Source organism: Cladophialophora carrionii (genome assembly GCF_000365165.1).
Source record: "Cladophialophora carrionii CBS 160.54 unplaced genomic scaffold supercont1.2, whole genome shotgun sequence".
Classification (NCBI taxonomy): Eukaryota; Fungi; Ascomycota; class Eurotiomycetes; order Chaetothyriales; family Herpotrichiellaceae; genus Cladophialophora; species Cladophialophora carrionii.
Window position 1 is genome coordinate 3,328,686 of NW_008481827.1, and position 26,101 is coordinate 3,354,786.

The 26,101-nt window shown below is 54.6% G+C and overlaps 9 protein-coding genes across 9 annotated transcripts; 4 read left to right on the top strand and 5 right to left on the bottom strand.

The window, feature by feature from the left end:
• Window positions 1–59: 59 nt before the first annotated feature.
• G647_03267 (60S ribosomal protein L44) lies at window positions 60–635 on the bottom strand (the record flags this gene model as incomplete). Its single annotated transcript, XM_008727613.1, has 4 exons — window positions 60–99; window positions 164–348; window positions 417–509; window positions 609–635. The coding sequence occupies 4 exons, from the start codon at window positions 633–635 to the stop codon at window positions 60–62; spliced, it is 345 nt and encodes a 114-aa protein (XP_008725835.1).
• Window positions 636–1,137: 502 nt separating this feature from the next.
• On the top strand, window positions 1,138–2,231 carry G647_03268 (uncharacterized protein; the record flags this gene model as incomplete). Its single annotated transcript, XM_008727614.1, has 3 exons — window positions 1,138–1,233; window positions 1,286–1,529; window positions 1,576–2,231. The coding sequence occupies 3 exons, from the start codon at window positions 1,138–1,140 to the stop codon at window positions 2,229–2,231; spliced, it is 996 nt and encodes a 331-aa protein (XP_008725836.1).
• Window positions 2,232–2,673: 442 nt separating this feature from the next.
• G647_03269 (uncharacterized protein) lies at window positions 2,674–3,612 on the top strand (the record flags this gene model as incomplete). The annotated part of the gene is made up of 1 exon (XM_008727615.1): window positions 2,674–3,612. The coding sequence occupies one exon, from the start codon at window positions 2,674–2,676 to the stop codon at window positions 3,610–3,612; it is 939 nt and encodes a 312-aa protein (XP_008725837.1).
• Window positions 3,613–3,907: 295 nt separating this feature from the next.
• On the bottom strand, window positions 3,908–4,696 carry G647_03270 (uncharacterized protein; the record flags this gene model as incomplete). The annotated part of the gene is made up of 3 exons (XM_008727616.1): window positions 3,908–4,294; window positions 4,351–4,557; window positions 4,631–4,696. 3 exons carry the CDS (start codon window positions 4,694–4,696, stop codon window positions 3,908–3,910), a joined length of 660 nt encoding a protein of 219 aa, XP_008725838.1.
• A 1,747-nt stretch (window positions 4,697–6,443) lies between these two features.
• G647_03271 (uncharacterized protein) lies at window positions 6,444–6,773 on the top strand (the record flags this gene model as incomplete). Its single annotated transcript, XM_008727617.1, has 2 exons — window positions 6,444–6,623; window positions 6,696–6,773. The coding sequence occupies 2 exons, from the start codon at window positions 6,444–6,446 to the stop codon at window positions 6,771–6,773; spliced, it is 258 nt and encodes an 85-aa protein (XP_008725839.1).
• A 632-nt stretch (window positions 6,774–7,405) lies between these two features.
• G647_03272 (uncharacterized protein) lies at window positions 7,406–8,707 on the top strand (the record flags this gene model as incomplete). Its single annotated transcript, XM_008727618.1, has 2 exons — window positions 7,406–8,317; window positions 8,438–8,707. 2 exons carry the CDS (start codon window positions 7,406–7,408, stop codon window positions 8,705–8,707), a joined length of 1,182 nt encoding a protein of 393 aa, XP_008725840.1.
• A 3,243-nt stretch (window positions 8,708–11,950) lies between these two features.
• On the bottom strand, window positions 11,951–12,787 carry G647_03273 (uncharacterized protein; the record flags this gene model as incomplete). The annotated part of the gene is made up of 3 exons (XM_008727619.1): window positions 11,951–12,394; window positions 12,454–12,633; window positions 12,692–12,787. The coding sequence occupies 3 exons, from the start codon at window positions 12,785–12,787 to the stop codon at window positions 11,951–11,953; spliced, it is 720 nt and encodes a 239-aa protein (XP_008725841.1).
• Window positions 12,788–19,219: 6,432 nt separating this feature from the next.
• Window positions 19,220–22,156, bottom strand: G647_03274 (uncharacterized protein; the record flags this gene model as incomplete). The annotated part of the gene is made up of 1 exon (XM_008727620.1): window positions 19,220–22,156. The coding sequence occupies one exon, from the start codon at window positions 22,154–22,156 to the stop codon at window positions 19,220–19,222; it is 2,937 nt and encodes a 978-aa protein (XP_008725842.1).
• A 424-nt stretch (window positions 22,157–22,580) lies between these two features.
• G647_03275 (uncharacterized protein) lies at window positions 22,581–25,843 on the bottom strand (the record flags this gene model as incomplete). The annotated part of the gene is made up of 3 exons (XM_008727621.1): window positions 22,581–25,288; window positions 25,336–25,433; window positions 25,539–25,843. 3 exons carry the CDS (start codon window positions 25,841–25,843, stop codon window positions 22,581–22,583), a joined length of 3,111 nt encoding a protein of 1,036 aa, XP_008725843.1.
• Window positions 25,844–26,101: the final 258 nt, after the last annotated feature.

Sequence of the window (26,101 nt, forward strand, 5' to 3'; positions counted from 1 at the left end):
GCAGCATTTCGTGCATCGTGCCATCGCATCCCAATGAGAAATTGCAAGTCTGCCCACGTTTAGAACACAAGAGCGGCACCCTTCGTCTTCTTGTCACCACTGTCCAGAAATCACGTCAGTTCATGACCCTCTCATCCGAGCGCAAGGCGCGACGTGAACGTACCCCAGCTCAAAGTGCTTGCATCGCTTGAGTGATAATTGTGCCTTGGTCTTGCATGATGTGCACTCCAATCTCAACACCACCTTCTTGGTTGTCTTAGCCTTCTTGTGGAACACAGGCTTCGTTTGACCACCATAACCGGACTGCTTGCGGTCGTATCGGCGCTTTCCTTGGGCGAATAGCGAGGCCTGTAGAGAGAATCTGTGAGTATCTGGCCAACTGAGTCTCGTGATCGGTTGGAGCGGGAATCTCGTACTTTGCCGGCCTTGTATTGCGTGACTTTGTGTTGAGTGTGCTTCTTGCAAGTCTTGCCTTTGCAATAGGTGCGGCGGGTCTTTGGGACGTTGACCTGATAGCAGAAGCCGAGTCAGCGTATCGCATCCGGGACATTTGAAGATGCTCGCTCGCTGAACATGTCTCCGAATAGTTTCCTGCGTTTCTATAACACACAGAAGCCTCCCGTTTCAGCGGCCATGTTTGAAGTTGACTATGCCTCTTGGAAATCCTCCTTCTGCGCCGCTCAATTCTTCAAGATATGCCACTGCATCTCTCGGCCAGCCTTTGCTTCTTCGCTTCTCGTTTCGCTTGTGCTGACTACCTGGGTACTGCGCAAATTCCGGATGAAGTGCTGACTGAATGACTCACCATCTTGACGGTTTGCTGGCAATGATCCTGCAAGAAAGAATGTTGATTGTCGTTGACGAAATGTCGTATCACAAATCGACAAGATTGCAGCCCGCAGTCAAATGCCAAGACGCACAGTGCGAAAATGTGGGCGATCACTTTGGGCAGGTGGTCCGAGCCAGATCCACTTCGGTGGGTCAAATGTGCGGCTGCACGGCCTTTGCACGACCGAAACTGGTATCTTGGACGGACAGCTCTAGACGACTACGCAGCACCTTGGAGGGCGACGTTCGTCAGGTTCGGCCTCGCATTGAGGTCAGGCCGGCTATCGGAATCAAGCGATACGAGAAGAGATGGCTAAGGTCGCTTTTGAAGACCTCTCCGGCACTACCACTCCTGCCACACCAAATCCTTACGATGGTCTGATCCTTGCGTGCAACAGTGACCCGGTCAGCTGTGCCGCTGGTTAATTCAGTATCCCGCAGCTAACCATCTGGACAGCAACTCATCCAAGAGCGGTATGCTATTCACCGGCTAACTAGGAATGCGCAACAAAAGGAGAAGATACTGGGCGATGATTTCAAAGGTTGGATCCTTGATGAACATCTTGTCAAGCTTGATGGTCCGCAAAAGGATGCTTCCTACATAGATCCCCGACATTGCCTCGTGTTCTGGGGACGACCGCCTCAGAAAGTCAATACATTAATAGATGTCATACAGTCCAAGCTGAAGGATGCCGCTCCAGGTAAGTCCACGCGCTTCCTCCTGGGTTCTTGCCGCTCACAATCTAGACCTTTGGCTGATGCCACTCGACAATTTGCACATTACGGTTATGGAGGTCGCTCACTCCAAGTCTGAAGAAGAAATAGACGGTCAGATTACCAAACTGAAGGACCACTGCAAAGCGATAGCCGATCACACATGCTCCCATCGAGCCAGGCTTATCAAGCCCCTTCTGAGCTATGACCAGGCAGCCCTTGCACTTAGTTGGGTTCCTGCCGCTGGAGAAGCTCCTTCTAACGGCCGAAGTGCTGAGGATGACAAGTATACGTATCACCATCTGCGCCGAGACACCTATGCCACCATTTCAGATGCCGGTATCGAGGTCGGATCCCGATACGTGATACCTTCCGCGCATCTTACCATTGCAAGATTCAATTCACCCAACGTCTTTGGTGGTGATCCTCTGGACGGGAGTGCCGCCCTCGACCTCAAGAAGCGCAAGCATTGGATCAAGGAGCTCGAAATGATCAATCAGTGGCTGGAAGCCGAATACTGGCCGCAGGAAGGCCAGCCGATCAAACCTGGAGGCCAGTGGGTAGTGGGCGAAGAGAAAGGCCTTGACTTTCGAAATGGCACATTGTGGTACGGCGGGGGCTCGACCATCTATCTGGGTGAAGGGTTCGTCTATGGCGAGGAAAATGATCCGAATGGCATCGCTGGCTGACATCTGGCCACCTATGGCTTATATCCACGGTATCGCTGCGGCAACACGTAATGTGAGAAACGCAGTATACTAACATCTGGTTGTTGAGACTATCTTTCGCCAGCTCTCCCTTTTGCGATTGGCCAGTGCGCAATTCGGATGTAGCATGAAGACCTCGGATATGCATTTCCGAAGACCCTCGATGCTGCCGCCTGTTCTTATGACGCTGAGAATGACGCTGTCTTTGCGTGGCTGCTACTCAATCGCATGTTCAATTTGATCTTGATTAAAAAGCATGACTGCCCCTTGAACTTGCTGCGATCCCTGTCCCTTGCTGGCATCAAAGTTATATACATGGTCGCATTAAGAGCAACTGTTCTATTCTTGCACTGGATTTTCTCCCAGCCCCCCTGCCTCATTACTCTCAGGTGAACAAGACAACAATCTGCAACAACCTCCGGCCATGTCAGACTCGTCCGAAACAGTACAGATCTTTAATCGAGTCGCTCGAGTGCAGTCTGAGGGCGAGTCGCCCAGGATCTTCTATGTCGAAGCACTTGCACGTCAACCGAAGGAGAAGAAAGGCACCATCTTGCTCATCCATGGCTTTCCGGAAACATCCTACCAGTTCCGCCATGTCATGAAGCCGTTTGCTGAAGCTGGGTATCATGTGATTGCGCCTGACAAAAGAGGCCACGGGTATAGCAGCAAACCCGTCGGTGACATCCATCAGCAAGACCCATTTACGAAGAAGTCCCTCGCGCAGGATCTACACACCCTGGTCAGAATGCACATTGGCATCAGGGACAAGATTCATGTCGTAGGCCATGACATCGGGGCCATGGTGGCGCACGCGTATGTCAGCCAATTCCCGGAGCATGTTGAAACCGTCACCTGGGGCGAATGCCCACTCCCTGGCTCCACTGCATACGACCAGAACAAGCATTCCCGCTTACTTTGGCACTTCGATTTTCAAAGCCACCACCCTGATCTGGCGGTGTCATTAGTGCAGGGCAAAGAGCGCATATATCTGATGCACTTCTTTGACCGTCTCGCCCAGAACGTTCAAGGTGCATTTCCCCCCGACGTCGTAGACTTCTACGTCGACCGTTTCAGCATGCCAGATGCGTTGAGGTGTGCATTCTTGACGTACCGTGCCTTTGAGCAGGATGCCGACCACAACCGCAAATGGCGACAGGAAAAGGGAAAGGTCAAGGTCAGAAATATGATCCTGATCGGCGAGAATAGCATCATGGGCATCGGAGAGGCGGACCAAATGGCCAGTGAATTCTACGAGGACCCAACTATGGGCGTAGTGAAGGATTCCGGACATTACGTCTCCGAGGAAAATCCGCAAGGCTTTGTGAAGCAGATTCTGAGGTTCATCGAAGGTTGGCAATGAATACAGCCGGTCACTCGCCAAGTAGGTGAGTTCCAACCACACAAACTCACAGCTCTCCCGCCATAAACCCGGTACAGGGACAATTGCTGGTGTGTGGATGTGAGGAAGACTAACGCATTTACAGCCTTTACAGACGCCGGCTAGCTCTTTTAGTAAGCCAACGTGCTTGCGAAGCGGATGTCGGTGATCGTGCCTGGCTCCATAAGCAAGGCGCCACCCAAAAGTCGTGCCTGTAAGGGCTCCATGCGAGCACCGCCTATGGGCGAGGCCCAGTTCATTTGATGCAGCTTCCATTTCAAGGCAGCGTGACAGGTCCCTGCAGACCGCTGGTGGTGAACATGGTCGCGGGCACGATGTTGGCGCGGGAGTTCGTTTGCTGGGGAACGCTCGGGCCGCTGGCCGTCAGAATACATTCCTGGCCACCCTGCAAAAGAAGCTTCTCATGACTCGGTGCCAGCAGTACTCCCCGGCCCTGCCGTTCCCGTAGGATGGCGATCTCTGAGGCGAGGTCCGCAACTACTTCTTTGAGCAAGCCCACCCGTCTACCCTGGGCTAGATAGGACTGCCACAGATCTCGGTGTCGAAGGTGGAGCGCCAGGATCTGTTCCTGGAGCCGCAGAATGTATTCCTCCTTACGTTGCCGGTATGCCTGCTGAGATTCGCGGTTTTGTGCTCGTCGACGCTGGATGCGGTAAGATGACTACCCGGCTTACATGGGATCTGATCAGTGCTACTCACCAATCGGGTGGCCTCGTCGACCTCGCTCATGCGAGCTTTGCGTCTTCGCTGTGATGACAGGGCATCGTCCCCAGCGCCCCAGAGTACGCCATCCTCTAATCCACCGATCGCCGCCGTTTCTGACCCCGATTGACTCCATTCTGATGCCGTCTTTGCATATTGGAGGCTGTCATGAGCCAACAAGCCGTCGAGCAGAGTCCAATCCACCTGTTGCGTGGTGCGCTGTCAGCCTACACACGAGACGGCAGTAAAAGCGAAGGGAGGATGTTCACGATCTTACAGGTGTTGACCACGCTGTCGCCAAACTCGTGTTGCTTGGTTGTAACTGTTCATGCTGCGAGGTCATGGCGTTATCCGTGGCATTCCAGCTTCACGAAAGCGAGACTACAAAATGTCAGGAAAGGAGTTTCTGGCTTTCAACGGGCGGCAGCATATGCTTGTTCTCGCTCTGAAATCACTATGTTACCCACTCAATCGCACGAGGCGTGCGAGGATACGCCATCTCCTATGCCTTGTCGTGCCTGTACCGTCCCGATGCTGAATGGCCTCTCATCCGACTCGATCGAAGCATCCAAGCATACTCTCGCTTAGGACTCTTCTTTGAGATGGTGCAGATGCCCAAGTGAGAATGGCTCAAAGCCACCGATGCGTGCGGCTGCAGGGCACTTCGAGGCTGGTCCTCGGCAGCCAGCGGCGCTGGAGTTCATTGGCAGGTCCTCGTAGGGGTGCGACCAAGGGAGGCCATTCCTCTTCCCAATCAGCCGGTCGGGTCGAGGCCCTCGGTGCAATGGGCAGGTCTTGCCATTTCCCACTAGAACTTATAAGGCTTGAGCACGGAGTGTCCTATTGTTACGAGTATCAGTTCAGCCAGTCCGGAGTATGCTGTGTAGATCATCCCTGGCTCGCGCAGTGATGTGTCGGAAGAAATCTATCTGCCGTCATCTGGCTGCTGAGTGGTCCCACGCTGGACTGCCGATGCTCATGGATGAGACGACGGCCAGATTCAGGGGCCACGAGACAGTCTCGAGACTTAACGTGAACAAGCACATGGGCACCTAGGATTTCACCGCCAGCTAATAAATGGCATGGCAAAGTATCTTGCCGGTCACCCTCGCGCAGGGCTGGAGCCTCGTTGGTCAAGTGGCCAGCCTTGTGCCTTTTGTGCGTTGTCTTCGATAGGGACTGTTGTAGCTACTAGATCCTGTCCAGGGGTTGCAAAGCGATGTCCGTACACCACCTTGCATACACGACAGGACAATGCAGCAGCTTCAACGCAGTATCTGACCTACGCTTTCCAGCTTTGAGTCTTCACGTGGATCTTCCTTACGAGTCATACTCTTGAGACTTTGACTGGGAGTGCAATGCCACTGGCCTTCGCTCTTTACCCGCGACTGTTCACGCGTGATCCAACCTGGACAGAAAGACCTGCAGTAGCTGCTTTGCATCGACATGCCTCGTTTGTCCCATTCACTCAAATAATATCTTCGCGATCGTTCACTTGAAAACTTTGCGGCCAGCCTGGTCTTCACTTCACCCTCCTCACTCCATGACGGCGATGCTTTCCGAGCTTCCATAACATCCAGCGACAAGACCATGATACAGGATTGAGAGTCGACCTGGTCCGACTCCCGAGTCGTCCTCCTCCCTCGCCATGTCTCACGCAAGTCCCCCCTCGGTTGGCCAATCACCCCCTCTGCAAGTTGGCTGACCGCTGACCGGTCCGGCTGCGGCGCTGAACCTCGGCATCTTTGCGATCGGTAGCAACTGCGACGGCTCGATTCATTTATCTTGACTGTAATCCATTTCTACCGTGGTCCCATTTGTGCGTTTGTGTATAGAGTAATTGAGTGTTGGGTCTCAACCGTGTGCAAGACTGGATATACATACTTGTACACACGTATCTCAGGATCTTCAGCGACGCATCACCTCTTCAAAGCTCGCCCGAACCCCCCCGCCTCTGTTCCTCCGCTTCGGCGATAGCCACCGACGGCATACGACTATTGTCGACGCGCTATTACACGCTCTAGCAGAAAAAGACCCAGGCTTGTGGGCGCGGCTTATACATTTTCTGGCGCTCTATTCCCCGACACACCATGTCCAAGACATTCAGCCCCGCCGACGTGGCGAAGCACACGGCCACGGCCAGCGACGGCCAGTACATCATCATCGATGGCACCGTGTACGACGTGACGAACTTTATCGACGAGCACCCTGGCGGGGCGAAGATCTTGAAAAGAGTCTGCGGTAAGGATGCGAGCAAACAATTCTGGAAGGTAAGCGACAAAGGGGCGCTTCGTTGGGTGCGTCGTTGCTGGAGCTGGGCTGACCTGACTGGGCATGTACAGTATCACAACGAGTCCGTGCTCAAGAAGTATGCGCCCAAGCTGAAGATCGGCACAATCGGCGAGAAGGGAAAATTGTAGGGCTGTGCGGCTGGGGGAAAGTTGGTTTACGCCAGCGGGTCAAGACCTAGGAAAGGGAAGCACTAGGCTAGAAGAAAGCAGGCGGGCGGCCACTGTAGTGCATGTGTCTGGGTTTCAAGAATACGAGCGTCAGGGCGGCGGTGCGCGATACTGTACAGAGCGCATTGCAAGGAGCAGGGACGAGCGAGGCTCCGTTGATATACGATGAAATTGGAAGAAGAATGATTCCTCGACCGATCTCGACATCTTGTGGCGGCCCAACGACAATGTGTCGAGGCGACAGTACATACATCGACATACACGTATAATAGACACACCCTCACGGTGCAGGAGAGTAGCATCGCGATGGACGTACGTTGTGGTATAGTGAGTTGCCCGCCCGCCAAGCCGCGTCGCGCGCATTCGGAAGTATCAAAGTATTTTCAACGGAGTCGATTTTTTTTTATGGATTTTTCTGCTTGACCTCACCCTTCTCCCTCCCCCGATGGATTCGTACAGGAGGCTGTTCTGCATTCCTACGCAGTCTGATCACTAGCCACTAGCCACTAGCCACGAGCCACGAGCCACGAGCCGCGAACTGCTGTACCAGGCCATAAGCCCGGAACCAACAACGACTACTTACATACAACAAAATGTCCAACCCACCACCTCCCGTGGCGGCGACGGCGGCAGCGGCGCCATCCTCTCACAGCTGCAAAGTCATCCTTGCCAACACCATTGCTAAAGTCCTCGTCTCGGAGATCCAAGCCGGATTAACGGCATTGAACCACCAACGCCAAAGCCAACACCAGCATGAACATGTACCACAACCGCCCCATCTCCTAGGTATCCTGGCAAACGCCGACCCCGCCGCGCAAACGTACGCTCGCTGGACGGAGAAGACGTGCCATGACCTCGGCTTCGCCTACACGCTGCTGCAAGTGGAGAAGGATTCCGTCGAGGAAACCATCCTGGCCGCCAACGCGAACCCGCTCTACGACGGCATCATCGTCTACTACCCCATCTACGGGGGCCGGCAGGACCAGTACCTCCAGAACGTGGTCTCGGTGGACAAAGACGTCGAGGGCCTGTCGCACCTGTACATCTTCAACATGTACCAGAACGTGCGGTTCTTGGAAAACGCCGAGAACCCGAGCGCCGCGCCCGCAAGGAAGAGTATCCTCCCGTGCACGCCCCTTGCGGTGATCAAGATCCTCGAGTATCTCCACATCTACAACCCGATCCTGCCGTACGGGAACCGCCTGTTCGGCCGCACCGTCTGCGTGGTCAATCGGTCCGAGGTCGTCGGGCGGCCGCTCGCGGCGCTGCTCGCCAACGACGGCGCCTGTGTCTACAGCGTCGACGTGTCGGGGGTGCAGCAGTTCACGCGCGGCGAGGGCATCCGGAAACGCAAACACGAGGTCGTCGACAAGGAAGGCTGGACGATCGAACACTGCGCACCTCTATGTGACGTTGTGATCACGGGCGTCCCTGGCGAGGCGTATAAGTTTCCGTGTCACCTGTTGAAGGAGGGGGCCGTGTGTATCAATTTTTCGAGTGAAAAGGTACGAATTACCACCTGGTTTCCTGTCTCGTCCTGTCTTGTCCTGTCCTGTCTCGTTCGCCCTGGTTCGCTAGTGCTGTCTTGACGATCTTTCTCTGACTGAGCTGATTTCCTTGCCTAGAACTTCCCTCCTGAAGTCAAGGAGAGAGCATCCATCTATGTCCCCGCCATTGGCAAAGTCACCATCGTCGTGTTGCTGCGAAATCTGCTCCGCGTTGTACAGAACCGGCAGGCACAACTGCAACTTGAACAGGAGCAGCGATCCGAGGGTCGAGATGCGTCCCATGGGGTGTCTTCCCCATTATCGAACACGAAAACACAGGCGCAACCGGAGCTTGTACCTGCGCCTACAGATATGTCAGCGACAACGATGAATGGAGTGGCTTCGTAACTTGCAGCCTTGACACCTGATCAACCTCAATATGTGCCGCTGTGCGCGACCGAGCTTGGAGAGTCTTCCTTGCGGCCTGGAGCGGCAGTGCGAGGAAGACAATTGTCGAAAACTCACAACGTTGCAGACCGTCACAACCTTGCACAGGCGAATGGTATTGCAATGCTTAGACACAGCCTTAAGTCCACTCGACCCACCGCCATCAGTGGCTATGAAGCTTAAGGCCACCTACGGGACGATGGCAGGGAATTCCCCATCTGTCTCTAGGAGTCGAAAATTGGCATCTCACACCCACCAAGGCTGCGGCAAGAAGGAGAGTACCAAATCAGCTGGATTAGGGGAGGCGGTTAGAACTGCAAGAACCTCACCAGCAAAGTCGACAAGGGTCTAGTGCCACATTCACCATAGCACGAGTCGAGGGATATTGTCGAGCAAGCACACGTCGTTCTCCTACAGCGTTCGAGATACATGCTCTCCTGGTGGTGGAAAGCACTTTGCGTACCACACGTCACCATTGCATGGTCTCATACCATGAAGCTGGAGAAACCGATCCAGGACTTCTTGACACTGCCGCACCAAGCCGATGCTTGCACTTCTGGGGAGATCGCAAAATTACCTCGTGAACCAGTTTTGAAACGCTCCGGCGTTTGCAGCCACCAAAAGAGGTTGAATGCCCAGCCATGGCGCCGGTCCGCAACACCTATATCAGCAGTCGGAAAGAACCATCGCCATCTAAGCTATGCTCCGCGTTCATCTGTACGCCAATATACACCGTGGCTAATTGCCTGTGTTTCCCAAACACAATGGGATTCCACGTGAATAACGTCATCCTCTCACTCATGGAATTACTCTCGATCCCAGCGAGCTGCCGAGACCAGTAGACCGCACACAGGCTGGCAGAGGCCGTTTCCAGTCTCTGCATCGCCGAGAACGTCATGTCCAAACCATCGGTACAGTGGAGAAGATTCTTGATGTCGACCTGCACGTACAGATTGATAAGTCTTCCCACGGTGAGTATTGTCTTTGGAATGGCGTAGAACCACGTCAAGGAGGTATTCACGGAGCTTTTGGCTGCGGCTACGCATCAGCGCTATAACATTCAAAACCTCTTGCACATTCAGGTACAGGATGCGAAGATCCTTGCAGCCAGGGATTCAAATTTCGCTGTGCCTGGGCTCTTGGGAACAGAACATAGGGAGATACCTGCTTCCAGAGATGCAAACTGTCGTTTGACCCACCTTTGCGGCACAGGTCCAGCGACGTCTCCGACAGTCCCATGACGGCATGCTGAACTTCGCAGTATACGACGCTGCTAAAATATTGGAGGTCCGCGGACGAGCCCGCGGAGAGGACCTCATTGTGACATTCGAAAATATCCTCCAGCATGGCAACATGATAGTGGCAGGCGACCTGATCACCTAGGGCACTGTCAGGCCAAAGATAATAAACAGAGCGCGTTAGGGGCGGACGATGTCGATGTGTGGGCGAGGTCATGTGTTATTTCAGAGAGACGACCCTCTTGCGCCGGTACTCGTGCACGGTTATCGAGCAACTCTGGTTGCAATGTGAACACATATCGGTTGGCGGCGGTGCGTGCCAGATAGCTATGTATTGCGATACTGTCGAACAGATAGGCTTTGCTCTCATTCGTCAACTTTGTGGTGAAGGCGACGTCTCTGGCAGTGTTCTCTTTCGGCGTCGTGCGCATTTCCAGCTCTCTGATGGACGGGATCACGCAGTCCCTCTGGGAGCCAAGCAGAGAATGGACTCTGGCTCTCAGGTGCACCGGGAGCACATCGAAGGGGTTTGAGTTGTCATTCAGAGGTACGACGTCCAGGAGCGGCGGAAGGGTGCAGATTGTGCTCGACAGGCCGGCAGCAGTGGGTGGTCGAGGTGTGCAATCCCCGGGAAGCGCAAGCCCGGACTCTGGTAGGTGATAAAATTTGGAGGATTCGCGGAGTCGACGAGCTTCTCGTGCTTTCTTCCAGCCACGGTAACCGTGGACACTGCGCGTAACCTGCTGGCGGTGAGTCAGTGCACTTAGACTGCTGGCATCGACATTGACGAACGAAAACTCGCCCTGGAAGACCGGATCAGATGACGTGGTCAGGAGCTGCGGACCTCATCAACGCCGACCCAGCAAATAATGGGTTTAAGAGTGTTTCTGACGGAAAGATGGTCGAAGCACGGAGACCGGAAAGTCGGATATCTAAAGTGGGATGGTGCTGGCTGATGGGTGTCCCTCAGCACTTGCCCGAAACGAAGAAATGTCTGCTGGACATCTGTGGAAGCGCTGACTGCGTCGACACGTACGACCAAGAAGGTCGTCGGCACGAGCATGAGCTCAAGGGCCGGCCGACCAACTACAGCCTCTCCGGGATGTGTGGCTTTTCTAGGCATATGCGAGGACCAAGCCTCTCCAGCTTCCCGTGGATGGAGCAACTGCCCAAGCAGGCCAATGTCGAGCACCCCCTGCGCTCGTCGCTTGCGCACCCACTTGCTTCCCCGGGAGGGAACAGGGAACACGGCCTAGGGTCAAAGCTTGGAGGAGAAACGAGATGCGGGCAACATCCAATCCTCAAGGGGGAGTAGTCAGGGGGGCCAGCTTAGTCCCAAGTCCATAAGGTACTTATATCGCGCGTGCTTCCGTCGAAGATTCTGTGGTCAAGATCTGGTATGTGAGATACGTCTTCTGCCCCGACCGGCTCCGGGCCACGACTTCGAGGCACGGACAACCTGCTGGCGTGAGACACTCTCGAAGCCAGCTCATCGTGCACAGAAGACGATGCTATACGCAAGGGAGCGATAGACACACTCTCGAAGCCCGCTCATCGTGCACAGAGGACGATGCTATACCCAGGGGAGTGATCGACACACTCTCGCTCAGCATGGATATGGGGAAAGCTGGACCGGGGTGTTCAATTACGCAGTATAGACTGAACAGTATCTTGGCCTCCGAGGGCAGATCAATCGCTTTTCTCATACGGACTGGGCTCCAGAGACAAACTGTGACGAACACATCATCAAGACCATCATTGAAAGAAGCTCCTCTCGTCGAACACAAGGCAGGGCTTCCTTATTCCAAGCGAACCAGAAGATGCTGGCAGATTGCCGTCCAACTCCTTTCATCATATTATACATGTGCTCGACTTGCAGCCAATTTCGTCATTCATAACAGGAGTGGCACTCGATGCCGCTTTCAGAGAATGTGAAAGTACATGAAAGCTCCAACCACACCTCATCTCACGGCAAATTGAGGAGATCTTCGAACCCGGGGAGGTTCTCGCACGCTGGCAACTGCAACATGTTGACTCGGATGGGTTCGAGATTTCGACTCACATTCTGAGTCTCCCCAAACATGGTGTGTGGATTGCTGGATGGCTTCAACGAGAACGAGAATGAAAACGCGTCAAACTGGTCGAACCCTGCCTGACCACCCGTGTGCTGTCCAGGTTCGAGGCTGTCGGGCTCTCGGTCGGCTTGAGTGGAAAACGCAGCGATTTGCGCGTTGAGCTCAGCGATTCGGCCCTTTAGCTTCATCACCGCTTCGGACTGCTGAGAATACGACTCCAGCAGCTTGCGGTGCTTGTCGCCGATGGTCTCCAGAGTTGCCTTGAGGCTGCGGAGGTGTCGTTCTTTGCGCTCGCGAAATGCACGTTGAGACGCGCGGTTCTGTGCACGTCGTCGCTGGAGAGCCCCTGAGTTAGCATGAATCCGGCACTTGAGGATTAAGAAGCCAAACGGACCATCTTGGTGTGTGATTCTGCTGACCGGTCCGAGTCTGTCGAAGTCGATGTCACAGGAAGGTCGGCGGGCGATGTCACGACGTCGTCGAATATAGATCCCTCGGCGGAGACGCTCCCGCCCAGGCTCACGGCATGAGAAAACGAACCGGGCATACTATCGTGCTGGAAATCCTCCAAGATCTATACACTCGCAGTCAGCACGGGCCTATTTTTGATAAACATCGCCACGCCGACTTACGTGGAGGTCGTCGAACTGACCCATATCTTCAAAGTACATGCCCGATGTGTCAAAGAGGGATCCATTCAAGTTGTTGTCAACGAGTGGGACGCTCATTCTGACGGGGGACCCGGGACCGTCCTGATCGAGTATCACTGCTTCCAAGGCTGACAGGATAGATCGATGGAATGCTGGCTGGGGTTGAACGCGAGGTTTTTGAAGATCGAGAAATGCGTTGATATCGAGACGTGACCATCGAGGCCCCCTCGGGAAGTATGGCTGACTTGCGTCTTTACATAACTAACCACGGCATCTGCTTCTCATTGTGGAGGTAAAAGTTTCTGGCTGGTGCGTCCAAGTCCGGCGTACCGCTGCGCTGCGGTACTACACGATATCCATCCCACGGTAATTAAGTTAGTGCTGGCCAGGCACACGCAGGGCACCCAGGCCACCCCCGGACATCCCTGCAAGCCACATGCTTGCTAGGGGAGCGGCGGTTGACGGTTGATATACGAGTAGCTGCCCGCCAGGTCTTGGCCGCCGCGAGCACGAATCACGACGCAGCTGTGCAATTCTGGACACGGCATAGCTTCATATTCATTGCGCGCCCAGGTCGATTTTCATGCAGGGCAAGAAGCAGACCCCGTTCGTGAATCGTGACTGTTGCAAGCGACCGGAATACATACATATTTGGAATGCTCGGCTTGGCAATGAACCCCGGCGGAACGTGATGATTACTGGTGCTACAGTATTCTCATCGGAGTAAGTGGTTGCGAGATGGGTGATTGATTAGTCGCTGTGCGAGTCCTGTGTTGCGGTCGTCAGCCAGTGGCCAGAGCCAGCAGGCGGCGAACAGCAATGACAGCGGATGGCGGACTGCACATTCCCGCAAATTCTGTGCCTGCTCCAGCCGGGCCGTCAATATGAACTTATACAGTACAGCGGACAGTGGACAGTGGACGGTACAAAGAAGATAATACTCACCATTGTACGGAGTATTATGTAGCCCTACGGAGTACATCTGCGACCACTGCCAGGTCATCTCGCCTTGTCTTGTTTCGGACATGGACCCTTCTTCTCTTGAATCTTCCATCGAGGCCTGTGGCTTCTACTGCTTCTCGTGCGGTAGTAGTGTGATTCGGACCCGACGATCTGGTCAAAACCCAGCCTACCTAGGTACAGTACGGTAGAGTATCTACGAGTATGACGTCCAAGATTTACAGTTCCTTCTTTCCTGGATGCACTATATCAGATCCGTGAGTGGTGTACCTCGCGAGGTTACTCACTTCTAGGACCTATACCTATGTACCTATATAGATACCTACATGTATATAATACCTACATACCTACACCTGCGTACCTACGTACACACGATGGTATGAATATATACCGTAGCTCATCTCAGGCCGGAGCCGACGATTTCTATACCCATGAATGTACTCCGTACACACGCAAACAACATGCTTACCATATTCCTCACTCTCGCTGTCGTGGTCGTGGTACCGTATGATCAGACAACAGAGCGGACGTCAGGACAGGGGTAGAGGCTCTGTACATATAGTCCTGTATCCAGCCTTACGCACACGCACGCACGCACGCATACACGAAACGCAGTGTTGACGACGTGTTGGCGGGGGAAGATGTGGCCTTGATTATAGACGGATGTCGCCTGCACGCTTGTACAGTACCCCTTTTGCAGGAGCATTCTCGTAGACATGCAGGCGGAGGCAGACTCTCGCGACGTTATCTCCCCTACGGATTCCGTAGAGGGGATTAAATGGGATTTCATTGATGTTGATGTTGACGTCGGCGCAGTCGACCTCGAACTCGCGAGACGAGCCACCCGCGTACTGTGTACGCGAACTGGACCCCTGGTCTAGATTCCCGACAGTGCGCCCAGTACGAGGCGCGAGATTCGTCGAAGCGTGAAGAATGAAACGTGCTCGGCATCGCCGAGGCCAGGTCGCTTAACTACAGTACACTGTACTAGGTGTTTACTAATGCGGGCCAGGGCGGGACTGTACTGTGGTACTCGTACTCGTAGCTCGTCGGTGACCTTGTCTATACTGTACTCGTACTCGTGCATAAGTCGCCTGTGTTCGGTACTAGGTAGTGTGTACTTATGTACTTACCCTGTACCGGGCAGCGAGTGAGCCAGAATGCTTTAGACGCCCCAGCACATGGGAACCTGCATGCACGCCACGCATGCAGGTTTCTTCTGGAAGACGCCCACCGGGGCAATTCTGTGAGCTGGATCGGGCTGAAGAACCAAGCCTGCACTTCAGATTACTTGATATGTTATGTCAGTATCATTCGTATCTTGGGCGTGTGCTGGTACCGGATTGGAGGCGAGGGACCCCAAGGGACCCATTTACCCGATCGGGCAGTTCGTGTGGTTCCACTAGGTACAGTGGTTCCTACCTGTAGTCTCTAAATCAGGCGGTACTGTGGTACCTCACTCGCTATATGCTTAGTATTGAACCCTTTCTTAGGCTGGCACGCACAAGCTTTGCCAGGCCAGCGCAGTGGCTCAAGGTCTCCTTATACTTTAGCCTCCACACGGACGCGGTGGCGGGCCAACGCCTGGGACTGTTCGTGTACGTATTGGCGTGTCCTGTATCTTGTTCCTGACGGTGTACGAGCCGCACACCAGACATGGACAGTTCCGCTGGCCAAGTATTTCGAACGGCCTACCTGACGAAGATGTTGGCGAGAGCGTGGGCTAAAGAGCATGGGCTACGTCAGCTTGCCTTGTCGAGGTTATAGGCTACCCTAGGTTAGTTAAGGTCCGGTCGGAAACCTATACCTGCGGTAGTCATATGGACTACGCTTGTACAAGGAGAGCACGAGAGTCGGCCAAATACCAAGTACCTTGCGGCATTCTTCCACTGCTTGATCATGACCCGGGCGGGCTGACGGAACCCTACTACTCGCACATGGCACCTTTCGCAGCCTATCGGCCTGGAAAGCGAATAAATCTTCCATCCAATGCTGGTGAGATGTCGAACCTTAGTCAGGGCGTTGTCTTAGTGTACACCCCGGTGGTTCTCCATCTTGCACAGATGTTCCGTCAGCGTGTCTCGTGTGACTCAACGCCGCGACCCCGTGCAGCAAGAACTGCCTCTACACCCGAGAGACGTGCCTGCAGGGTACCAACCATACGGCATACGGAGGCGTCTGGGAGATTGAGGCTTTGCCTACTCGTCACACTCCACATCTGTCCTCTGAGAAGCATGCCGACACCGATGTAGCCGGTCGCTTGAATATGGTCCCCAGCGTCACTTCGATCGGCGTACTTGCGGTATGACTCGGCCACTTCTCATGGTGGGTTGAGGATGCGCGGATACCGCCCTGCAAGAGGAAGGTAACGAAGCGACATCCCCACTGACCACGCCAACGCCCAGTGCTGGACGGAGATATCGTCAAGGATCCGCAGACGGAATGTACATGGCAATCGGGGCGACCGCCATTCTCTTGATAAGCATACGACTGTGTACTGTACAATGCTCGAAACACACCGGACTCCACTGCCGCAGAGCGATTGATAAACAGTCCCGGCGCTCTTGGCAATCGACCACCATGCACGGGAATGTCTGGAGTCTGCATAGAACAGCGCATTTAGTTCAATTTACCGCGGAAAAAGGGGCAGAGGGGCCTATCTCACGGGCAGTCAGTAAGGAAGCAGGACGTTTGTCCCGTGCAACTGCGACACACCACTTTCTCTCCCCGAGTCTCGCTTGATAAGCCGTCGGTACTGAAGCCTAACACGATGGCAAAGATTGCGCGGTAGGTTGGATGTACGGTGTGAATCGCATCTCTTGGCTCTGTGGCTGTTCGTTAGCTCTGGGTTCTAGACTGAAACAGTCGCTCCGTCCGTCGAGCCCATTGGGAACATGGAGAAAAAGAGAAAAGCATGCTGCAAATATGCTGTTCGTGCTAGTAGATTCACCGCCGCCGGGGCTCGAAAGACGCTTTCGAAATGCGACAGTAAGTCACCCGAAGCTTGCAGGAGGGGATGTGATGTTTTAAGAGGTTACATAACTCCGGCTGCCCGTCTCGTGCATATGCATGCATGAGAACGAGCTATCCCGAAGCAGAAGCACCTCGGGTTCATTGACGTCCAGCCGTCGCGACCGGGGGGTGGACGCTAGTCGACAGGGTGAGATCCAAGCCGGAGTGACAGCTGTCTACCGTATCAGCCAACATTGATTCCAGTCACACACAGAGGCAGATTGCCTCCTGAACCAGAAAGTCTTTCTCGTGGGCAGCTTCATCAAATCCAAAAGCAGTACTGCCACCCCACTACTGCCTCGGGCGAAGGAGATGAGGCACCGAGATTGGCTAGGCAAGGATATCGACATTGCGAACAGGGACTTTGACGTCGTGATTGTGCCAGCTCGGACAAAGGCGACGGCGACTGGGATGGAGATGGATGCCGGTGGCAGCGTCACCGTCAGTCAATGTGATACTGTCGAAGCTACTCTCCGTGATCAAGGTTGGCGCCTTTCGAGTCGGGAATGGATGTCTTCCGGCCACGATCGAGCACTAGTATCGTCGTGATGTCTCGAGGCAGCGCGTGCGGGTCATTCGAGTCGAATACAGCATCCTGTACATGTTACCTGCGGCCACGTCCCTCCAACGGCTGCTGGGTCTTGGTCTAAACAGCAGATCCCACTGGTCGTGGACCAAGTGTACCGTGATGATTCCACCAACGATTGCGATCTGAGAAGCAGCGTTTACCCATGTCGACTCCTGGCGATGGCAGGTCATAGACCACACTCTCTTCAAATGCACTGAGCTGCATGTCCAACCGCCAACATGGACAAGAAGAAACCCCTTCTGTTCGTCTTGCAGGACAACAACGATCCTCGGAAAGGCAGGTGGATGCCACAGTCATAGCATCACATATTTCGGCTCGATATAAGCCCTGGAGGAAGACGAACCGCAAGACCTTGGCTCTCGATTCGACGACCAGAGCAATCTTGACGTCGAGGCAGCCAGGAAATGACGATGAAGCTGAAACGCCGCTGAGGAGGTCGAGGGGGGAGAAACAGCAGCAACGTCCTGGTTTCATGAAAAGAGCCCGTTCAAAGATTCACTGGGCGAAGACACGTCCTCTTGATAGCTGAAAGACGGCACAACCAACACCGCCATGAAGAGGACGTGTCTCCTCCCCCGTGAATCTTTCCGAACCCGGCCGACTTGTCGCCGACAAAGGCTACGACCCAGGGTACATACCCTTCCAGCTTCCGCAGCTCCCAGATCTTTGCTTTTGATCCTTCCTTCCTCGAACCCTTCACTCCGACAAGCATGGATTTCAACCACGAGATCAGACCAACCCTGCACTTCTACTTCGGACTGACCAGGTCTTACGCCCTGGATCTAATAGACGGGTAGGATTGGATCGACAGGCTTCCTCTCATCCAGGCATCACCAGCCCTGGCTTATGCTGTCGCGGCATATTCCTCCCTCTTCCTGTCCCTATGCCTAAACAGTGGGACTGGCGTTGTGCTCCCACCACCGGCAAATGAATCCCCCCTTGGTTCCACCTCCATACTCGCTGTCTTGCCGAGCTGAACCCGGTACTAGCTAATCCGCCAAAGGTCGACGACAGCCCGACTCTTCCTCTTTCGCAAGGCAATTCTCCTGGCGGACGGAAAGGCGGTACGCATGCACTACCAAGCCTTGGAACACATACCTGCTTTCACTGGGATAGGACCCGCCCTCTTCGGAAAAGGAGCAGTCAACATTGTTGTATTCTTCTTGCATGATTCGTCCGAGTAAGTTGAACGAGGTAATTACAGTCTTCGCCACTATCTGATTCTAACACCCTAGCTGATCGCCCAACAGATTTATGGCATAGGAGGAGAGCGCCCTTGCCATCACCCATGCCGATCCATAGAGCAACTACCATACCGATCCGCAGAGCAATTACGATACCGATCCACAAAGCAATCATCTCGGGGAGCGTCCGTTCGTCGAATGTCGGCGGTACTGTTATCGGATCGCATCATGCCTCTCCCACACTACTTGAACACAACAATCAGTTTCAACACCGCGGCTCCCGAGACCCGCTCCACGTTGCAAAGTCTCCATTCAAGGCGTGAGAAAGTCCTACCCGGGCACATTATTCCACGTCTCGCTGCACGGGGCCATGGCAAGCAGACGCCAGCCAGAACGAAAACGCTTCATCACGCTGCTGTCGGATCTCTACCCGGAAATTCGGAACCATGAATAACGTCTTTGATCGACTGAGCGAGTGTATTGACGCATCCTCCATCATCCCAATCGCGCTCAAGAGTTCTGGGAAGAGAGGTCCTCACGTTGGCGAGCTGCCATTTTCGACACACCACAAGCAAAGGGTCCGCCTGATGGATGAAATACAGGTTTTTGCACGACGCCACGATCACCCAACGCTGGGAATAAAGCGCAAGACGGAAAAATGCGTAGATAGATAGATAGGCTGGTCTATAGGCAAGTAGGTTTCCCCGCGGATACAGACACCGCTGATACGCAGAGCCATCACATCCACACATCCGCAGGGCAGTCTCAAATCTTACTCTGCCCTTTACCCTCTCCTCTCGGCACCTTCCGCTCCACGCCCAGGCTCTCCAGATCCTTCTTTTTGTAGTAATGCGGTGCCACCTCGATGAGCCACTCGGGCTTCAACGGCATGCAACTGCGCATGTACTCTTTGCTCGTGAGCACCAATTCGTGGTAGATGACCCATTTCGGCCGCGTCTCGATCAGCACGCCCGACGGGTGGATGTAGACGACCTGCCCGTTCTTGACGGTGCGATAGCTCTGCCCGTCGCGCTGGAGCCGCGCCGAGTGAGGGAAGAACCCGGCCGTGATGGCCTTCTGGATGGGCTCGATGTTGCTGGCCCCGCCGCACGACTTGGCAGCGTCGACCTCGACGCGGTCGCACAGCCGGGCGAGTTGGTCGCGCACGTCGCGCGCGCGCGTCAGGCTGCGCTGCTGCAGGAAGTTCTCCTTGGCCCACACGAAGCTGTAGTCGCTGTCGACCCACTCGTGGAAGATGTTCAGCAGCGACAGGTGGTCGCCGCCGTCCTTGTTGGTGAAGCGCGCGCGCGCGCTGTCGGCGTGGATCTTCTTGTCCTTGGGCCGGAAGAACAGCGCCGACGCCTCGCCCAGCATGGCGATGATGGACAGCACCTCGTCCACGCACCCGTACTTGTCCGCCGCGAGGATGGCGCGCGCCAGCATCGGGTCCGTCGGGAACTCGGCCATCTGCCGCCCGATCTTGGTCAGTTCCCCGGCGTTGTTGAGCGCGCCGAGCGCGTACAGCTGTTCCACGGCGCGCACGATCGTGTCCGTCGACGGCGGGTCCATAAAGTCAAAGTCGAGCAGGTCGTTGATGCCCAGCGACTTGAGCAGTAGGATCACCCCCGACAGGTTGGTCCGCTGGATCTCCGGCGTCGTGTTCTCGTCCAGTTCGTTCTTGTACGCCTGCGACGTGTACAGGCGGAAGCACTTGCCTGGGCCGACGCGACCCGCGCGCCCCGCTCGTTGGCCCGCCGAGGCGCGTGAGCACGGCACCACGACGAGGGATTCCATCCCTGTGCGTGGGTTGTACTGGTTCTCCTTGACAAAGCCGGGGTCGATGACGTAGACGATGCCGTCGATGGTCAGGGACGTCTCTGCAATGTTGGTGGCGAGGACGACCTTCCTGGCGCCGGCGGGCGTCGGCTCGAAGATCTTGGCCTGCAGGTCGGTTGGGAGGTTGGCGTAAATGGGACAGATGATCATCTCTTTGACCTTGCTGCCTAGTTTGCGCGCCGTCTCTTGCAGGCTTGCTTCCATGGCTTCGATCTCCTCTTGGCCCGTCAGGAACACGAGGATGTCGCCTGGTCCTTGCGTGATGTGGATCTGGAACACCGTCGTGATCGCCGCGGCCAGGTAATTCGCCTCCGGTTGGGCCGTGTAATGCACGTCGACCGCGTATCTTCTTCCCGGGATGTTGAAGATGGGTGCGTCGTCAAAGTACTTCTGGAATTTGCGGGCATCCATGGTTGCAGAGGATATCAGGAGCTTGAGGTCTGGTCTGGCGCGGGCGATGTCCTTGAGCAGGCCGCACGCGATGTCGGTGGAGACGGTGCGTTCGTGAGCCTCATCGATCATGAGGGCCGAATATTGAGAGAGTTCCGGGTCGGTGAGCAGTTCTCGCAGCAGCATGCCGTCGGTCATGTACTTGAGGACCGTCTTCTCGCTGGTGTTGTCTTCGAAGCGGATGGCGTAGCCCACTTCGTTCCCTAGCCGCTTGCCCATCTCTTCTGCTACTCTGGCTGCAACGGACATGGCAGCAACCCTTCGCGGTTGAGTACATCCGATCTTCATGCCACCTTTTGTGAAACCCGCTTCGTGCAAGTACTGTGGCAATTGAGTGGTCTTCCCGCTGCCAGTTTCGCCTACGATGATCAAGACCTGATGGTCTTTCACGGCTTGGATGATCTCGTCTCGGAATTGGTAAATGGGTAGACTCTTCCTCGTCTCCTCGATGCTCTTGGCTTTTGCTTCTGCCGCGTTGAGCCGCTGTTCCATTTCTCTGCGCTCCTTGGTCATCCCCTTGTCCCCCTCCAGCTTGTCCGCCAGGATGAACTTCATTTGCTGGCTTTCGTCGAACACGTAGCCGTAGTCGCCTTCGTCTACGAATTCGGACTTCTTGATCTGGGCCTCGGCTCGCTTGGTTTGCTCTCTCTCCCACTCTTCGTGCTCGGTGACATAGCGTTCTCGGCCGGCCTCGTCGCGATCGACATAACGTTGGTAGAGTGCTTGTTCCTTCTTCCGCTTGTCGATTTTCCCTTTCTCGGTAATGTAGTCTTCCGGCAAGGCATAGCCGTCCAAGTGATCGTCAATGGCCAGCCTCTCCTCCGCGATGCGCAGGATCTCCTTGTTGCGCGCGAATTCCTCCTTCTCCCGCCGCGTCAGGTCCGGGTTGTCCCTCAACTCCTGCTGCTCCTCAGCGACCTGTTTGCGCAGCAGAGCCAACCTCTCGGCTTCCCGCTTCTTAAGGTAGTCCTGACGGGACCGAAGCCTCAAATCCGGCATCGCAGCGTCTCTCGCGGACGCATCGTCTGCCAATGCCCGCCGCTGCGCCGTCGCACTGTCCTTTGCAGCGGACCTGTCTTCCACGATCTTCTTCGCCCGCTCTTCGTCCTTCTTTGCCAACCGCTTCGCGAATTCGTCTCGCTCCTTTCGGTCCCTTTGTGCTTTCTCCTCTTCCGTTTCTGGTGGAGGGGTGGGTGTGGAATTCTTCGCCCGATGCGATGCCGAGCCATCAGACAATTTCACCCGTTTGGACGACGACTCTGGGAATTCAGCCTGCGCGTGTCCATCTGCGTCGTCGTCCTCGGCAACCTCTTCATCGCCCCACCGGTCCTCGAAATCGTCGTCATCCCGGCGTCGACGGTGGGCGACGTTCCTCTTGTGCGACTTTATTCGCGGTTCGCTGGACTGTTCAGACATGTTGAGGGTGAGTGTTTGTGGAAATTCACCTAATACTCAGCGCTGCGGCGATACCCCTGCGGAAGCGGGCCTTCCTGCTTGGCTGCTCTCGACGACCCTGATTAGAGACTATGGATTGAATTGTAGAAACGTCGCATAATTAAATCACTGTTGGGAACGAGTCCGACATTGAGACGGTCGCCTGCGACTGAAAAGCCCAAAAGTTTTCTCCGCACCGACTGTCTGCAAACTTGAGGGGCCGCCTCGTTACGTAAGCGGCAAGGCTACGAGCTGGTAGCGAGCACGACGAGGCTGAGGTTAGCTTGGGTCAATTGGGATACACTGTGGGCAATCGTTGGGAGATTGTGAATCTAATAGCTTTATTTCTATTTGCAGTGGTAGGCTAACACTGCCGGCCCACTCAAGTCTTAGGTATATATCACGTCTATTCATCGTCGTCATCCAGATCATCCACGCCTCTTAACCATGCCGCTCTCGCATCGACAGCTTCTTTCCTCACATCACGCTTCGTATCGTCCAATATATTTCTCAGACCGTGCAAGACCTCCCTCTTCAAGGGAAGAAGAGGGTTTGCTCGTGACCCGCTGGTAGAGATGTATTTGGGCAGTAATGTGAGACATCGCGTCGCGAGCCGACGACTCCTGGGGTGATTTTCTTGTACCGTGGGTAATCCTCCTTTCTCGGACCCTGCCTTGCTGGCCTTGCTCTTCGTCGCTGTGGCGACAGCGATCAGTCGTTTGACGAGAGAAGGAATATGACCACTATCCATCAAGGCCGAAGGGTTATTGGAAATGACGACAGCAAGCGTCTCCAGTGTGGCTATTTTGACTGTTTGATCTGCGATGTCTAGGGACTGTAGCAGAAGAGGAAGTAGAGTAGGCAGCTCTGGCATGACGATCTCGGATGGGACAGACGCCAAGATACCACTTAGAGCTATCAAGTAGTTCTCCTTTTCAAGCGGCGACTCCGACGTTCTGAACTTCTCAGCGATCAGTGGGGTCAAAGTCTGGAAAACACGTTGCGGGACGAGCAGCCGGATTTGGGCCCCATTTTCCTTGGACAAAATATCGTCTGGGGACAAGATGGTTGCGAATCCCAGGGCTGCCTTTTGAGAAACCGAGAGAGGGTATTGCTTTGGACTGAGAAGCTCAACAAGCCGACTGAGGTATTCGTTCGTCTTCGGAGAAAGCCGCAGTATAAGTGCTTTGAACAGCACAAAAACCAGACGGATGTCCAAGTCGCGTGACTCAGTTTCGTCCATCGGTTCGTCTGTAAGGGCTGACAGCTTTTGTGCCAGGATATCTTCAACAAATCCAAGATCAGGTGTCTGCATATGCTTGTTGACATATAGAGCAACTTGGGCGAGCAGTGTCTGTGTTACTGCAGGGTTTTGAGATGTTGTCGCGACTGATATCAGATCATTTATGTTTCTAGGCACTTGGTCTTTTGCCAGGATTGACGACTGAGTGGTTCTGGGTAAGGCCGCGAGCAGCCATGTCGTCAAAATCGTCCTCTGCGGCTGTTCGATCACTTTCGCGAGCCTTTCGTGCTCAATGGCACCTGATGCTCCAGCGAACAAAGAGTAGAAGTTTTCAGCTGTCTTCTGAATGGACTCGGCTGAGGAGTGTCGGACGATTAGATTCATGATCCGGCCTAGCAGATCGAGGACACTCTCGTTGGTAAGAGGTCCTGTTGTTGTCTGGGATATTCTTTGAGAGATGCGGACAACCATGCGGTCAAAGTACGCCTCCAGACTCCCACTCTGCTTTGAGACGGTCCGATTAAGGACATACAGAACTGCTCCGAGAATAGCGCAGGTGTAGGGAAATGGTGCCGGCTGGCTGGTGCCAAAAAGAAGCTCTAGCTTGTTGAGCAGACGTCTCATTAGCGTTTCCAACAACTGTCTTTCGAGGCTGATTTCGGCCAGGCCTTCGAGAACAGAGCCATAATCGCCTGAGCGCGCTTCATCTTCAGAGTCTGGTAATCGCGCCATGAAGGCTGGGAAGGTGATGTCGGAGATCAGGACCGGCTTGAACCGAGATATCTCAGCCAACGCAGTCATGGCCTTCTTTTTCAGTTCGTCTCGGCCGTATGACTCCTCTTTGAGAACGATGTCATCGAAGTATTGGACAAGCAGTCCAATCTCATCGTCTGAGAGCACCGAGTTCATTTTTGAGACTAGGAGAAGCCCGGTGGCCGCAGTCAATCGAAATGACACCTCTTCTTTGACAGTTCCCATGAGGGCTTGGCTGTACAGAGCCACGAAGCTGTCTTTGAATTGACCCACCAGATTCTCACGCCCTTCAGGGTTTTTCTGACTGGGGGAAGACCATGAGCCATACACTTCTATTGAAGCCTCGAACAATTGGTTTGCAATTTCTAGGATTGCCCGTTGCTGGACAAGACCTTGCGAAGCCTGATAGATGGTGAGAAGTGAGGGTCCAATAGCCCCGATCACGATCTCAAACGCCTGTATTGATGCTGATGATACGGCCTTGAGTATATCACCGGACGCCTTTGCCTGGCGTCCTGCGGGCTCCTGAAGGTGCTCCAGGCATTCTTTGTTCACGGGCTTCAGATATTGGAGGAGAGGCGAAGAAGGAGCGTTGGGTATGCTCTTGGGACTCTTGCTCAAGCACGCTGCAATGGCTTTGAGAACACGCAATGCTTCCTCAGCCAATTCGGGCTCCTGAGCTTGCAACACTTCGAATTTGACGGCGTCCCATAGTGGTATGGAAAATTGGCTGAGTGTCTCAGGGTCGTAGTTATCGGCACATGCATACAGGACCTGTAAGCAATCTCTCTTCACGGTGGTAGAAGTGGAATCAAGACGGTCCAACATGTTGGGGAACGTGTACGGTGCCAGCGCTCCGGTGGATGCCAGACACTCACGCAGTCGATCTTTCAGGTCTTGGGCGGTGATACCATAGGGGTCGTTCGGAGGAGGCCGGAATGTGATGGGGAAATAGGCATAGACAGAGTCAAACATGGTCTGTTCGTGGCCCTGAATATCCCATTCGACCATCAGGACCCGGAGCATGGAGAAGATCAGCATCAGATTTCGAGGGTCTTTCTCCCCAGCGACTAGATCGGTGATCCCAGTGAGAGATTCATCCTTCATTTCCCTTACGGCTATGCAAATAAGCGGCACGTCTGCGTGGTTCTCGGAGCAGACCTACCTTTACGATGATGATCCAGAAGCTCATTCAACAGCTGTAAAATGCGATATCTGCCAGCCTGATTGCGAGACTGCAAGTCGGCAAAGTGTCCGAAAATCCTGGTTGAAATCAGCCACGCCCAAGCTCATGACCTGCTGCCAGACAACCTTGAGCCATATGCGGGCAAGTCCCTGGACAGCTGTCGCGTGGCGGTCCGCACTCACGCTCTCACAACTGTTTGCACCATCTCTGGGGTGAATCGGTCCAGGCTCTGGAGCTTAGACAGGCCCTCGATTGCTCCTCCATCTTCAATGCGATCACACAAGAACTGACACAGGACTTGGATCTGTTGACGAGAAAGGTACTTCGGAGGGAGGGCTGCTATAACGGCGACTAGGTACGACACCGCGCGGGCGCGGATCTTCTCGTCGTCATCGTTGATGTACTCGCCCAGCGACTGGACAAGCTCGATCAACGTCGTCTGGCGAGTCTCGAGTTCTTTCTCGTCAGTCTTTGAAACGGTCGACATGGAGGATTTGCAGACTTACTCTGGGCTGTCGACTCTGCTATCCTGGCGGCTTCCTGCTTGTCAATTTCGACTGCGTGCACGTAGTTCCGCGTATCGGACAACGCCATGATACATGTTGGTCACTGCGGCTTCAGAATGTGCCTCTTAAAGAATTCTAGATCACTAATTGCAGGGCTGTAACTGGTGCCCCTCCAACTCCGAAAATTCTTCGCCAGACCTTCCCATCTTGTTGATCTCCAACGCGCTGTCCAACGCGCC